This window comes from Podarcis gaigeae (assembly GCF_964106915.1).
Source record: "Podarcis gaigeae genome assembly, chromosome: 4".
Taxonomy (NCBI): Eukaryota; Metazoa; Chordata; class Lepidosauria; order Squamata; family Lacertidae; genus Podarcis; species Podarcis gaigeae.
In genome coordinates, this window is record NC_139677.1 from 90,208,238 (window position 1) to 90,224,041 (window position 15,804).

Genomic DNA, 15,804 nt, shown 5'->3' on the forward strand with positions numbered 1-15,804 from the left:
GCGGCTCTGCCTCTGTCAGCAAAATGCCTTTCGCCTTACCTAATTTACCTCATGTTTATTGTGAGAATAAAATACATGCACACACACACACACAAAAGTACATCGCCGTGCATGCCCTGGAGGAAGGGTGGGATACAAATGTGATAAATGAATTGGTTCTTAACTACTGCCACCTCAGTCTTGGCTGTTAGGCTCATTAATCCCTGCGGGTTCCATTTTCTGAGCAAGCAAAAACTTGAAAGCGCCAGGTTTCAAGCCTCAAGAGTTGGACTCCACGTAAGCTGTGTGTGATCTTTGGGCTGCTTGTGTTTTAACAGATGTGGTTTGCAAATGGCCTGACCCAACCAAGAGGGATTAGCACCTCGCTGTTTATTCTTCTCAAAGAGAGAAACTGCAGGAAGTTGACACATTTTGCCATATGTCAGAGAAACTGAAATGGAGGGAAAACAAATATAAACTTTCGGTGGAGGGGGTTTATCTCACTGCATCCCTAGCCCTTCGTCCTCTTAAGGTTATGGGTTGCCATAGCATTCGGTCTCGGGGAAAGCAAAGTCCCATGGTTTTGGTTGGTGTTGTCACAGGCCAATTCTCAGAGAATCATAGAAAGATCACCATATCTATACCTATCTACCACGAGGTGTTGGTTTACTAAAACTAACTAATTTCCTAAATAAAATTAAGTAAATAAAATTACTAAATAATTTACTAAAAGTACCAGCACAAAATGGCTGCATCACTGAAGCTAAATACCTCAGACCTGATCAAATCGCATACCCTCCTACATTTCTCTGTTGAATAGGGATGTCCTGTTCTATTATTATTATTATTACTACTACTACTACTACTACTACTACTACTACTATACCCAGCCCATCTGACTAGGATGCCCTATCCATTCTGGGTGGCTTCCAACATATAAAAACATAATAAAACATTAAAGGTTAAAAAGCTTTCTGATACGGGACTGTCTTCAGATAGTTCAGGGGTCGGATAACTCCATACCCTCCACCATTTTTCCTATGAAAATAGGGACATCCTAAGTAAAAGTGGGACATTCCAGGACCAAATCAGAAACTGAGACAACTTTGTAAATCCAGTACTGGCCCTGGAAAATAGGGACACTTGGAGGGTCTGAAATCATATTCCGACATATTGAAGACTGGCCTTTATGTTCCACCAACCCATAAGTGGGACTGTTCTACTCAGCTTTGATAATTGCTTTTTTAAATGCTTCCTCATGTTATGTTTGGTTGGTGTGTTTTAAAGCCCTGTGCCATCTCAGAGCTTACTAGAACCTTCCTCCCCGCTGCTGTATTTGCCACACGCAGGGGCTTTTGTGCAGTCGTACCTTGGAAGTCGAACGGAATCCTTTCCGGAAGTCTGTTCCACTTCCAAAACATTTGAAAACCAAACTGTGGCTTCTGATTGGCTGCAGGAAGCTCCTGCAGCCAATCAGAAGCCCTGTTGGACGTTCAGGTTCCAAAAGAACGTTTGCAAACCAGAACAATCACTTCCGGGAGCCAAAATGTTTGAATTCCAGGGCGTTCGGGATTCAAGGTACAGCTGTATTTTGAAATGGGAGAGTGTTAAAAAAAAACACAACAACAATATGACACCTATAGACGAAAGGGATACAGATGAGCAAGAACCACCACATTGCTTGACTGGGTGAGGAGCTTAGCTCTTAGAAACTCTGCTGTGATGAAACAGCTCCCATTGATTTAAACCGTCAAAGAGCCAAATTTGTGATTTTTGGAGGATATGTCTCTCCCTCCCGTGTCCCCAAGGACAAGCTAGCTTTCATTTACAATAGAATTATTTAGAAACCCTCAGTGAGTACGGTGTTTACCGGGATATGGGCAGAGTCGGGAGAGAGATGAGAGAGCTTTCAAAGTCGTTGCTGTTGGAGACTTGGCAGGTCTGCTAGACGTTTGTAGGTACTTTCTGGCCTATAAACATATGAATGTGAGCATACAAGAAAGCAGGGAACATAAATTCCTCCTGGTCAATCCCTACAGGCTGAGTCAAGCTAGGTTATTGCGCCCCGTGTTTTGAATTTCACTTTTACTAATTTAATTTATAGGCAATGAACCCAGTCCTTTAAGCTTGCTTGCAGAAATCAACCCTGACATGTTGCATTTTATTTGCGTGACTGGCATCAGAAAGGAATCGTTTTCCATGCAAAATTATTTCATCTGTTCGGTTAGTCATGCCGATGGCACGTTCTAAAGTAGATACGTTGGATTTCTCCACATTTTTAATATTCTGTATGTTTTTGGGCTACACCAATTAATGGGCACCTCAATCCTAAACCTCAAATGCTCTGGCTGAAGCAGAGGTGTCTATCCACTCACGGAGAGGAACTCAACTGGTGAGAAGCCATGTTCCCTCTGGTTGGAACCCAAGTTTGGTTTTGTGAGTTCAGGGTGGAGGCAGGGCAGAGACAGCCTCTAATCCACTGGATTCCAAAGCCTCTTTATTTTCAGGTGAGACACCAGGATTGTGATCCTTCCTTCCATGTAAACCTGGAACTGACATAAATAATCCTACCCATTGGAACCAAATGGTTTTGCTTGTTTTTTAAGAAAAAGACCCATCCCAGCTAGTTGTATAATTTAAAAGTTTAAATGTAATAGTGCTGCCTAGGATTGCATTGCTACTTAGTAAATCAACCTAGGGAAGCCCTTGTTGAGTTAATTTTAACTACCAAGGGCAAGGTTTCGTGAGTTGCCAATTAAAAGGTACGCCCTTTTCAGGCAGTTTTGGTTCTGGTGTGTTACTGTTTTAGGCTATTTTGGCTCTGGTGTGTTTCCATAATAGGAGATGAATAAGAAAATATTTTAAATGTTGCCACCTTTGAATTATTTATTTATTCATTCATTCATTCATTCATTCATTCATTCAATTTATTTATTTATAGGCATTTATAACCCACCCTTCACCATATAGTCCTAGGGCACAGGTATATACAGCTCAATAAAGTTAAACCATGTAATAAACGAACATTAAATAGGAAGGATATCCTTTTCCACTCCCAAAAAGCCTGTGCGAAAAACTGCATCTTGACCCGGTGTAAAAATATTAGAATGATAAGGCCAAAGGAACTTCGGAGGGTAGGGAATTCTCCAGTCTGGGGGCTACTGCAGAAAATGTCCTCTACTGCACCACCACACCACAAATTTCACAGGAACTGCCAGCAGAGTTAATGCTTTTATTTATTAAACTGTTTCTTATACTTTCTTTGGTAACTCCGATAAGTAAATATATTGAGGGTTAGGTGAAACACAAATTAACTTATATTTCATTGTATAATGAATAGATTAATCTGCTAAAAGGCTGGTGCGTAATCAAATCATATTTTGCTATGTGCAGAGGGTCTTCTGGTTTTTTTTAATGACGAGCATATAAAAATTCAACCTACTACTAGGGTAGCCAGATGCAGAAGATGACAGGGCTTCCTGCCCCATCCGCAATCATATAGAAAAAGCAGTTTCAGCTGGCTCCCTGTCCTTTTTCCTAGGCCACCCAGCCTCAAACCTTCAGCCCGGGGCCTTTAGGAGGCAGACCACAGTCAAGCTTCGCCTACTTATATTCTGTCTGTCAGATATTGCATTGCTGATTTATTTGGGGGGCACTCTGCTCACCTGAAAAAGAAGACAAGATTTGCATGTTGCCCATCATGTACAGTATGCACATTTTCTGCAAATCCATGTCCTCTGTTGTGAGTGGGTTGGAGGCCCCTATCCACATGCAGTGTACAGGGCCCAGAAAATCCTGTTGGCACCCCCTGCCAAAGTGGTACAGTCATGGACAGGCTATTCCACCTGATTCTTGCTGTTTGGTCCTAGCAATTCCCCCTCATAAAATAGATTTCGGCTCTGCCAATCTCCAAACTGAACAAAGGGGAAACAAAGGCTGGGAAGCCTGAAGGGACAGAAGAGTTAGGGAAGGAAGTGTAGGCTGGACAAAGGTTTGGTTCATTTTTACAGCCCTTGGAGGGAGAACAATAATGTACAGAAGCTGTTAATGAAGGGCTGGCCTGGAAGTCAGAAATCCCTGCCAAGTTTGAAATGTGTTTTTATTCTGACCTCCTCTCTCAGCTGTCCATCTTCACAGTGGCAGATCCAGCTGATGTGAGCCCCAAAGGAACATGGGAATCAGCAATGCAAATTATTACCAAATTATCACCAGTTTTCTCCTTTTTTGCAGCAGTTTCAACATTTTGAAAAACAAGCCAGAAGGGTGAACCCACATTATCAAATATAGCAAACACTTTTTTATTAAAAATAAAAATAAAAGGAGGACTATCAGGTATCCTTAATGGGAAATATCGAAACATGATGCATTTTGAGCTATGATAACCTCCATCAGTCTGCAAAAAGAAATTAAGGGTGTGTTTTTTCTTTTGCAAGTGATCAGATTATTTGCAAATGGATAGTTGAGGATGGTGGACATAGGCCAGCACACATACTGGAAATAGTTTGCAAATAAATATATTATCACAATAATTCACTGAAGAGCTTCTTGGCTCCCAGTACATGTACATCTAATATTTTCAGTTAAAGGGATTTTCCATACTCACTTTTTGAGGATGGGGGAATATACCCTCTTGAAAAACAAAGTTCATCTGTAATCTAGAATCTCATTTTGCTGATTAAAAAACAGCCACTTTGACTTCTTTAGTGTGGGGGGGGGGGAACTACCTGTGAAGTGCTCCTTTTCCTCGCCAGGCCGTTTTATACGGGTAACTATAGCAACTCCCCCCTTTTCCATGTTCCGAACAATTTGTACAAGCCCGACATGAAAACAACTTCCAGCTACCAGCCATTGATGTTTCATAAAAGAGATTATGGACCTGGCGCGATGTTAACGTCCTTTAAAACAGGCCATAGCGAGGGTTCATTAAAATGTAACAGCAGAAACCTGGGAGACCATTTGGAAAATTCCTATTTGGAACGTTCGCAGGCTGCACAGAGGCAAACCAGACCTTTGCCAGCGAGTGAGCTGCGGCCGGTCACAGACCCAGGAGAAGGAGGAAGTTGTATCTGCTTGATACAGCTATTTGCATGCTTGAAATGTTTTGGAAAAGGTTGTGGCTCAGTGGTTTTCATGCACATGTTGGTTCCAGGGGGTAACTGGGACTTCCTTGGGGCATCTGTTTGGACATTGTAGGAAATTGGTGTCACATTCAAACCATACTTTTAAAGCACACATTTAAGCCACATGGTCCCCCCCCCCCAAAAAAAAATAATCCCAGGAACTATAGTTTCTGCCTCACAGAACTACACTTACATGGCGAGTTCCTGACCCCCTCAGGCAGAAATAATGACACGTGACACAATTATTAAGGTTAACGGGCTGGGGAAAAAGGCCACAACTTTATTGGTTACAGGCTATGAGCAGTATTGGCTTAGGCCTAAACGACTATATCTGACTCCAGCCTGTCTGCTTGAAGTCTGGGAAGGGTTAACCACCCGTAGGGGAAGTCCTGCTGATGCACATCAACTAGGAACTCCCCCAGGGTCACCGATAGGGGGCGTGCCTTAGGCCCTCACCTCCCTAGGCTTCGGACCGGGCCACGTCTCCCAGAATCCTTTAACGGACTACCCTTCAATTTGTGGGGCAGGTGATGGCACTTCCTCCCCTCTTCCATCTACAAAACAATACCAATGCCTAACTGCCAATACCCAGAAAGTTGTGACGATTTGCTACGAGGTAGGCGAAAACCAAGTGGCTGGTGCCAGTTTGCCAAGTGGAAAAATTCCTACCAGGCCCCTCAACGGCGACCAAGCAAGGTCCATAGCAAGGTCGAAGAATGAAACCTTATAGGGTGGGAAAACAGGAACAGCTGGCAGGCGGCAAAGAGGGAGATCCCTGGCCGCGTCCCACCTATATAGGGCAGGCCACACCCCCGAGCCAGCCAATTGGATTCTTAGTTGGAAGCCATGTGCTTTTAAATAGATGGTGTGGGTGTGGCCAGGATGCAAGACTATAGATGCTGCTGCCACTGACCTGTGGCCCTCCTCTCACCCAGCTTTCCTCCTTTGCCGCCCTCACTTTGTTCCTTTGTGGGAATCACCTCTGTCACTGTCTCCCCAAGTCTCCACTTTAGGGAGGAGAACGAAAGAGAGAGAAAGCAAGCAAGAGAACACTCGGTAGATAAATGTAGATCTAGTGATGTTACGGTAAATTTTCGAGAATGATCTTTCGGAGAATATTTTCGATTAATGAGAATATTACAGAATTTTCATTTAAAACAGGACAATATTCATTTTAATGGATTGAAAATGATGTAATTTCTATGCATTGAAAATGATATAATTAGTTAATCTACATGTTTATTCATGGGTAAACTTGTTCAGATGGCAACCAAAAACTGTACAGATACTTTTATTCAATGGGACACTGCATTGAATTCACATTCTTTCTTTTTTATTATTCTTTTTTAAAAAAAATATTGCACCAAACTTGAAATTGAAAATTCAACGTGAATTGTATTGGCCTAGATACTTTGAGTGCATAAAGCATTAAAGCTACTTTCTGTAAAAAAAACAACAACACACTGTATGGTCAAGGGTATAGAATTACTAAGAATAAGGTCACACCAAGATAGAAAAAAGGCTATTAAATTTACCGGTAGTTGAAATATATACAAATTCAAATGTTCATCAAATTAAATGAATAGCATTTTAAAAACTTTTTCTAAAAAATGTTTTCTGTAGCTCACATTTTAGAACTGCCAATGGTGAATGACACAATGCCCAGTAATGTAACTGGGTCAAAAACATCATTATTCATTACTTACACTGGCAATATCACAGCTTGAGTTATTATTTACTAGATTTTTTAAAATGTGGGTTGTAAAACTAGTTCTTACATTAGAATTTACAGTTTGTGGATAATATTCTCCGGAGAATATTCTCACCTCACATCACTATGTAGATCACCCTGCTTGACAAACAAACAAACCTCACATCATTTTCACTGTTGGTTTTTAACTCTTGTGTTTCATGTGACTGATAAGTGGAGCATGAAAACATTCTGAATTGGAACTGGGAACTGGACAAGAATCTCATTATAATACTGCATATCAGTGTAAAGCATTGTAGTTAATTATGGAAGTGCATCAATGTGTGTGAGGGAGGCTATTTTGGGAGCTGGAAAACCCAAACTAGACATTGACCGAATCCAGAAAGTGAACAGAGGTGGAGAGTTGGTGGTGGTAATACCAACATTTTAAAAGATTGTTGAGCCTTCTCACATTCCACATAAAGTAACAATAAAGGACCCCTGGATGGTTAAGTCCAGTCAAAGGCGGCTATGGGATTGAGGCACTCATCTCGCTTTCAGGCCAAGGGAGCCGGCGTTTGTCCACAGACAGCTTTCCAGGTCATGTGACCAGCATGACTCAACTGCTTCTCGTACAACGGGACACCATGACAGAAACCAGAGTGCATGGAAATGCCATTTACCCTCCCACTGTAGTGGTACCTATTTATCTACTTGCACTGGCATGCTTTTGATCTGCTAGGTTGGCAGGAGCTGGGACAGAGCAACAGGAGCTCATCCAGTCGCGTGGATTCGAACCACTGACCTTATGATCGGCAATCCCAAGAGGCTCAGTAGTTTACACCTCAGCGCCACCCGTGTCCCGTTTTAAATTGCACATGGGTGGGTTTGAATCCACACTCTGATGCGCTTAAAACTCCACCCCTCAGCCACCAAATTGCACAAGGCTCTGGCTTTGACCCACCCAAACCCTGCTCTGCACCGTGGCAAAAATTATGTATTTATTGCACTTATATTGCACCTTTTCCTCCAAGGAGCTCGAAGTGGCACACATAGTTCTCCCACTCCTCATTTAATCCCCAACACGATGCTGTGGGGAGAGAGACAGCGAGTGCTCACCCAGCGAATGGGCATTCGCACCCTGGTCTTCTGGGTTGTAGTCCAACACTTGAACCACTATACCACAGGCTCTCATCCATTGAAAACCTCGGGCTGTACCTCCAGACCAAAACAAAGACTTCGGGGTTTTGTTTTTCACTTAAAAGCAAACCGCTTGGCTTTTGCTTTTGCTTTTTAAAGAGAGCTCAAAAGAGACGCACAACTGCATTTTTGTTAGTGTTGTTGCTGTTCTCTACAGCATTGCCCCATGAAGAGTAAATCTGCAAACTGGAAAGATATAGCATCTTTTTCTTTTCAAACTGACAGTGTATTTATTTATTATTTTAACAATTCCCTTCTGCCATTTTCCCGCTGCCTTACAAGATTGTGGTTTTTGGTCTGCCAGATTGCATTACTAATTCCCCTAAGAACATGGGGGAAGAGAATAGCCATATACCACTAATCCAGATTGCCTCTCGTCCGCCACTGCTAAGTCCTCAAAGGGCTGCCTTTTCCCTCCTCTTTCGTCAGTTGACAACCAGCTCCGTCATTGATTTATATAGATACGTGAGATCTATATTCTGCAATGCAAAGAGTGGTGATCCGAAGCGCTCTCTTTTTTTGAGGTCCTCCAAAATCTTGACAGGTGGGGGTGGTAGAAAGCACACATCCCCTACCCCCCACCCCACCCCACCCCTAAACCCATTGAACACCATATTTCAGACGGAAGTTTCTAAATAACTCTTGTAGAACAGGGGCTTGACACCACAAATGTTCATTCTTCTTTTCTTTTGCAACCACTGCATGTGGCAAGAAACTCTTATGCACCACCCATCTTCCCCCCCCCCCCCCACGATGTGCTTTCCCCCTTTCCACAAGCATGGGGTGTTTTGGAGAGCAAAATTGTTGGGAAGGATTAAGTATGCATCCACCTACCTGCCTTGCACATGCTTCCTTCTCCCTAAACTCCTCGCATCTGAATTTCCTGATGTATTTGGAAAATGCATGTCTGCTTGTGTAACCCGTAACTCTTCCCATACACACAGCAGTAATGCAGCCTGCTCAGGTGTTCGTTAATGCAGCCTGCTCAGGTGTTCATTAATGCAGCCTGCTCAGGTGTTCATTAATGCAGCCTGCTCAGGTGTTCATTAATGCAGCCTGCTCAGGTGTTCATTAATGCAGCCTGCTCAGGTGTTCTGTCTAGCCAGTATGTGCGCTGGTCCTAGTAGTGGCACAAAATTGCAAGGAACTATTTCATCATCTGTTTGGGGCTGCATGAAGAGAATGGGAAGGAGGAAAACGGTACCTTTCCACCGAGCTACAGGCGAGACCCCACTTATGCAGGGGTTGCGTTCCCAGGTACCCCATGTGTGAGTGAAGTTGCGCGTATTGGGAACACCATCTAAAAAGCCTGTAAACACCCTCCAAACCTCTGGAAACCCCCTTTTTTAAAAAAAAAACAGCAGCACTAACGAGGCACCTTCCAAACCTCCTTTCCCAAACTCCAACTCTCCACAGCCCTCGAAGGTCGCTGCAAAGGCTCCTGGGTTCACGCCTTTTTGCCATTTTCACACTGTTTTTGCCCTTTTCACTCCACTTTTGGGTTTGAATCAAATTGTTTAATTGTTTCACAACACCTTGCGGTGAATCGGTCATGTACAAGTGGGGAGTTGCCCATATACTAGGCCAGTATGAATGAAAGCCACTGATGTCAGGGAATCCCATCTTGCGTGGACATCTAAGAAGATATCTAAGAACACATTTGAGAATCAAAGCAGAATCCTGCAGTGGGCCGGATTCTGCAGGAAGCCCAGATTACAAACAATTTAGCTGCGCCGGGTAATCCCCCCTTCGTTTTAAATCTGCCACGCAGGATGTTGAAAAGGCAAAAACCCAAATGGCAGCAGCAAATTTTTTTTAGGATTAGGAGCTTTCCTGCGCACGGCTGTGTATGTGTTAATATTTTAAGCTGACTTCTAAAACCGGTAAACAATTGCGCTGCTTCCAGTGGTGGGTGGTGCTGAGTGACCTCTTTTACATGCCTGATTATCCTGTCAACATTTATAATGCCTTTGATATTTCTCTCTCGTCGGGACGGGATCAGTTAAGCAGTTGCGTTTTGCCCGCACTCAGCTTGCCTTCCTCCTCTTCCTGGCTTTCCCATCCCCTGGTTATATAAATTGACATTAATTTCTGTAGATCTTAGCAGTGAGAGATTGTTAATTTATTCATGGTTGGAGGAGATCTGGGAAGGGAGGGGAAGGAGAGTTCTCCAGGACGAAAGAGGCGGGGGAAAGAAACATCTCGTACAGCACGGAACACCGATAGTCCGTGCCCGCTTGTTTTGCACAGAGTAATGAATGCTCCATTCCTGATTAACAATTTTGACCTATTTAAAGCTGCACTGTGTCATCGTCATCCCCACCACCGCCCCCACCATCTTACGTTGCTTCTCGGACAATGTGAGCCACACATTACATTTTACGGGTTCATCAGCTGCCGTATTTGTCTAACCGATATCACTATCGCGTGCCAGCAACTGGAACAGAAGCCACAATGAGAGATTTCTTAGGCAGAGGTTACGGAAATGAATCTTTTGTGCCTGCCATTTAAATTTGGGGGTGTGCGCCGTGTTAATTTAATCTAATACAACAAGGGAACGCCGCTGTGGTTCCAGCGCAGGCCCTTAATTGATCAAATCAAACCAACGTCCTTATTCCTTTCTTGACAGCAGGTTTTGTTTTGGACGCAAGTGTTTAAATCATATATATTAATTAACATGCTGGCAAGCTGGTTCAGTGTGCTGGCGCTACAGTGGATTCAGTACACCCGTCCCCTACACATGGGAGTGGGAACCTTCAGCTTTCCCAATGTCGTTGGACCACAGCTCCCATCATCCTTGATTATTGGCCCCACTGGCTAGGGCTGATGGGAATTAGAGTCCAACAACATCTCAAAGGCCATAGGTCCCTACACAAACACTTCTTGCAGGAGCTCCCACACATTGAATAACCAGATACCCATTTAATTTTACAAAATTATCTTTCTGCTCGAGACAAAGGGAATATCTAGTTTGGAGGGGTGGGGGTCCTGCGGCCTTCCAGATGTTGTGGGGGGACCCCCAAGTGCCATCTTCCCCAGCTAGCATAGCCAATAGTCAGGGAGGACAGGAGCTGTAATTCTCATTAATGATAATAACCCCCATGAGACTGTTTCAGCTAAGTCACAAGTGCGGTCCATGCACCTGAAGCCATGTATGATGTTAGGTTTGGATAGGTAAAGGCAGAGCCTGAACAAAAGGGGCTTTGCACACACCACACATCAGCTGGTCAGTGGTTTCTGCAAGACCCTTTTTGCCCAGTGCTTCCTAAGCTCTGCCCATCAGCCAAGGCCGGCACAGCCATTAGACGGGGGTGGCATAAGCCCCCAAGTTGGTCCCCTACAGACATCCAACCTGCCCTAACGCCTCCACCAATGGCAGAGAAGGGACACTAATACAAGTGCCGCTTTCAGGCGAGGTCTTGCAGAGTGTGCGATACTTTGCCCCGAATCTGTAAGCTCTCGCCCTGAATGAGTGAGATCTTGCCTGAAACTGGCACGGATGCTGGCAGTGGAAGTGGCAGAATGGATGGCACTTCCCATTTCACTTCCAGCGGCGAAACCAGAGACACTGCCCCTGCTATCAGCTGATTGCCAGTTTAGGAAGCACTGTGGACAAAGCTTCCCAAACGCCAACAATCAGCTGACGGTCAGTGTTCAGGTATGATCGCTTGCACTCGTATTCGAGGAGAAAATGGAGTATAGAAGAGTCGCAAAATTATGTCAGAGTAGAGCCTAGATCAAGGATTGGAAAGCTGTGGTACCTCCCCTAGAGAGCCACTGCCAACCAATATAGACGAAGTCAGGGCTGGTTGGACCATTGAACTAACTTAGTGCAAGGCCATTTCATATGATAAGTTGATAAAAGGCATTTGAGTGATGCAGATGAAAGATAGAAGATCACAAGGAGGGATGGAGCCAGCTCCAGGTACGAAGTGGTGTGTGCACATGGGGGAGGGATGATATTAATCTTCATTATCACTATACTCTCTCCCAGTGCCAAACCATTGAATTGCTTTGCATACCCTAGATAACGTAAAGAACAGCTTGGGTCTAGGAGATACAGTAGTGAAAAGAGAAGTGGCGTGATTGCAGTCTTGGGAATTGCGGTCGATTTAGGCATTTATTTTCACTTAACTCCAAGAGCTCCTGGGATTTTGAAGAGCTGCTGGTTTATTTATTTTTAAAGTAAATTAATGAAATAAAGGCTGAGAAGAGCAAAATGTGCTGCCAGGATATGGCTTTTGTTGCCTGGAGACTTCCTTGCTTCACAAGAAGAATGTGGGACTTGGAGAGTGATTTTGGTTTAGCAGAAGGGAGTGCAAAGATAACCGAGAAAAGAAGCAAATGTAGTTTACCGGGTTTACTGGAAAGAAAGCATGCAGTGGAAGGAATCAACAAAGCCTGTGAATTACCTCATTCTCCTTACGGTTCGAATTTTACGAAGTTAGGTAACCAAGAGTCTCTGATCACCGATATCACCACACTGTTATCTTTGGTTGTATTTCAGGTGCACCTGAAATCCATTGCAGCAAGTCTGGGCAACCTGGGGCCCTCCAGATATTGTTGGACTCCAACTCCCATCAGCCCCAGCCAGCACAATCCATGGTCAGGGATGATACAAGTTGTAGTCCAGCAAATCTGTAGGGTCTCCAGTTCCCCTTCCCTGAATTATAGATAGATTTTGTTCAGAGCTGGACCTGCAGACTGAAGGTGACTTAAAAATCTAGCTCAGCTGTGGTCTTACCTATTTACTCCTGAAGAAGTCTTATAATTCACATCACACTGGAAAGTTGACAGAAATGAGAGTCACTTTCACAACGTTATAAGCAGAAGAAATAAATATAGGTTTGGCAATGCTGAAGTGGTATAAAATGGTACGATCTAGTCACAGTCAGGCACTCCTGGGTTTCAATGAGCAGGACTAGGAAACCTGCAGACTCCCTGTCATTGCTAGACTCCCAGCTCCCATAGTCCTGGCCAGAATGGTCAGGGATGATGGGAGTTGTAGTCCGGTGGCATTGTGGAATGCTCATGAACATCTTAACTGAGCAGGAGTTGAACTGTCGAACATAAAAGAGACAGAAGGGGTTGCGAGCTGTTGGTGGGAAGAAGCATGGAATTCGTGATCAGCTGGTAGGGTGAATATATGGCTTAGGAGATGCATTTGCATGGGCTTGAGGGTGCATAACAAACCAGGTATTGAGAAACCTGGCTGCATGGGCCTCCACTGGATTTCCAGACATGTGAGAAAAACAGTGCAATATAAGATCCTTACAGGTGCCTTGATAGTTTGCGAGCAGTCAGTAAGACCGCAGACAAGATAATATTTCACTGTTGGCTGTTCCTAACACAAGATACTGCTGCAATGTCCAAAGTGGACAGACATTCATGAATTAAACTTCGCCACTGATGTAGTAAGCACCATGTTAGAAGCCAACATGTTGGTTTCATTAATTGTAGTGATGTTTTTGAATGCCTAATAAAGAGTCTCCTTGTTCCTTCCAGCTCCAAGGTTCCTTGAAGAGAAAACTGGTGGTGAATCTGTCGCCGGCCATTAACAAGAGGTCTAATGGCATTGCCGACTGCACCTTCCTTGATATCAAGAGGATCCGAGTGGGCGATAATAACCTTTCTGTGGGGCAAGGTGGACACTGTGGCAACAATTGCCCCAACCAGCCGGTGTTGGGAACCTTGACGGCTGAACAAAGCGCTCAGAGGAAAGTCAGCAGCCCAACCAGCAACACCCACTCCAACGCAAACGGGATGTTCAACATGACTCTAAAGGAGGTCAAGAAAGAGCCCGGTGAAACCAGCTCTTGCAGTAAGCACCTGGATGGGCAGGGCTCCCAGGGCAATCCTTTCCCCATGCGATACGGAGAAGACGCAGGGGAACAGTTGATGGACCCGGAACTTCAGGAGCTGTTCAATGAGCTGACAAATATTTCAGTGCCGCCCATGAGCGACCTTGAGCTGGAAAACATGATCAACGCCACCATCAATAAAGACGAGCCCTTTAGCATCGACCTCGGGCAGCAGGTCCAGAGAGCACCCTCGGCCAGGTCTTCCTCCTTGCAGATGGACAAGATGGTGATCAAGCAAGAGTACTCGCCAGGTCTGAACCAGGCTTCCGTGGGGTCTCCCCAGATGAGGCCTTCTTCCACGGGTCCAGCTTACACGATGTCCGGGGCCACTATGTCCGCCTCATCGCCGATTCCTTCAGCACCTCAGACTCAGACTCCTCCATCTCAAGGGTCTTCAGTTCCCAACCGGCCCTTGGCCAGCTGGCAGGAGGTCTCCCACGCCCAGCAGTTGAAGCAGATCGCGGCCAACCGACAGCAACATGCCCTTATTCAGCAGTGCCAGCAAAGCCAGCCGCCGTCCCCCTGGCCCGCTTTGACATCCGCCGAGCCTTCTCCTGGGTCCTTCGTCCAGGAGAAGATCTCCAGCCCTCCTTTCCACCAGCAGCAGTTCAGCCCTCAAAGCTCCGGAATGCCTGGCGTCCCCGGGAATGGGAACCAGCCGAAAGGGATAAATAACTACCTTTACCGGCCAAGCTCCATGCCCCAGGGCAATCCCATGAACATGATGATGCAGCGAAAGCCTCAGGACCTGAACAGGGGTTATATAAGCAGCGGCCAGATGTCTCTGGAGGAGCCTCAGAACAACATCAAGCCTTTGTTTCATTTCAACTCGGAGCAAGCCAGCCAGCAGATGCCTTCCGTTTTGGGTTCCCAAAACAAGCCTTCCATTCTGCACTATGCACAGCAGCAGCAGCAGCAATCTAATTCTGCCGCGGTGCAACAACAGAACCAGCAGCAGCAGACACGGCCACCTCAGCCTCTCCCAAGCCAGCCTCTGCAGAGGCCACCGAACATACCCTTAGCTTTGCAGCAGAAGATCCTGCTGCAGAAAATGCTGCAAGGCCAGCCGGTTTCGGGCCTTCAGTATCCTCTCCCGCCTCAGCACCAGCTGGTAAGCTTGCTTCTTTCAACAGGATAGTTCAGTGATTTGTGAAAATTAGTAGGGTTGGGAGGGGAAGGGCTTTCTACAATCTGAGATGCAGGGGCCTTTTAGCAGGCCACTTGGTTCAGGATAGGGGGCCCTATGGAAGTTGTCAACCTACAGTTCCCATAAGCCCCAGCAAACATGGCCAGTGAACAGGGGTGATGGGAGTTGGAGTTTGGCAACATCTGGAGGGCCAGAGGGTCACCACACTGGATGTAGCCTAACCTCTCCCTTCCTGCTCGACGCAGGAAACCCAGAGTTAAGAGTGTCACCCAACAGAGGGCCTTTAAGCCATTTGCTTGAAGATCTTCAGCAAGGGAAAGCACACTGCCCTTCAAGGTACAGTGGTACCTCAGGTTACAAACACTTCAGGTTACACACTCCGCTAACCTGCAAGTAGTACCTCAGGTTAAGAACTTTACCTCAGGATGAGAACAGAAATTGCATGGCGGTGGCACAGCAGCAGCGGGAAGCCCCATTAGCTAAAGTGGTACCTCAGGTTAAGAACGGTTTCAGGTTAAGAACGGACCTCCGGAAAGAATTGAGTTCGTAACCAGAGGTACCACTGTAATCGGTTCCATTGTTGGACCGCTCTGACCAGCAAGATATTTCTCCTACCATTCAACAGAAAGCACCCACGTTGCGTTGCCATCTGAATTGTATTGCTCCCAGTGTGTGTGTGTGTGCCAGGGGCAAGGCTGGCAGATGGTGGTGCCAATGAGTACAGGTGTTTTGCTCAGTCGGGGCCATTCCCTAAGGCCTCATCACCACTCAAATGAGTCACACATCAGCTGCAGAGATGGGGGCAGC

General features: G+C 45.4%; 1 protein-coding gene across 1 annotated transcript in view; it reads left to right on the forward strand.

Moving 5' to 3' along the window:
- MAML2 (mastermind like transcriptional coactivator 2) overlaps window positions 1-15,804 on the forward strand; it is a 155,105-nt gene that overhangs the window by 89,394 nt on the left and 49,907 nt on the right. The window contains exon 2 of the mRNA XM_083736210.1: window positions 13,495-14,961. Within this exon, the coding sequence (XP_083592336.1) occupies window positions 13,495-14,961 (1,467 nt within the window). The remainder of the gene's footprint in view (window positions 1-13,494; window positions 14,962-15,804) is intronic.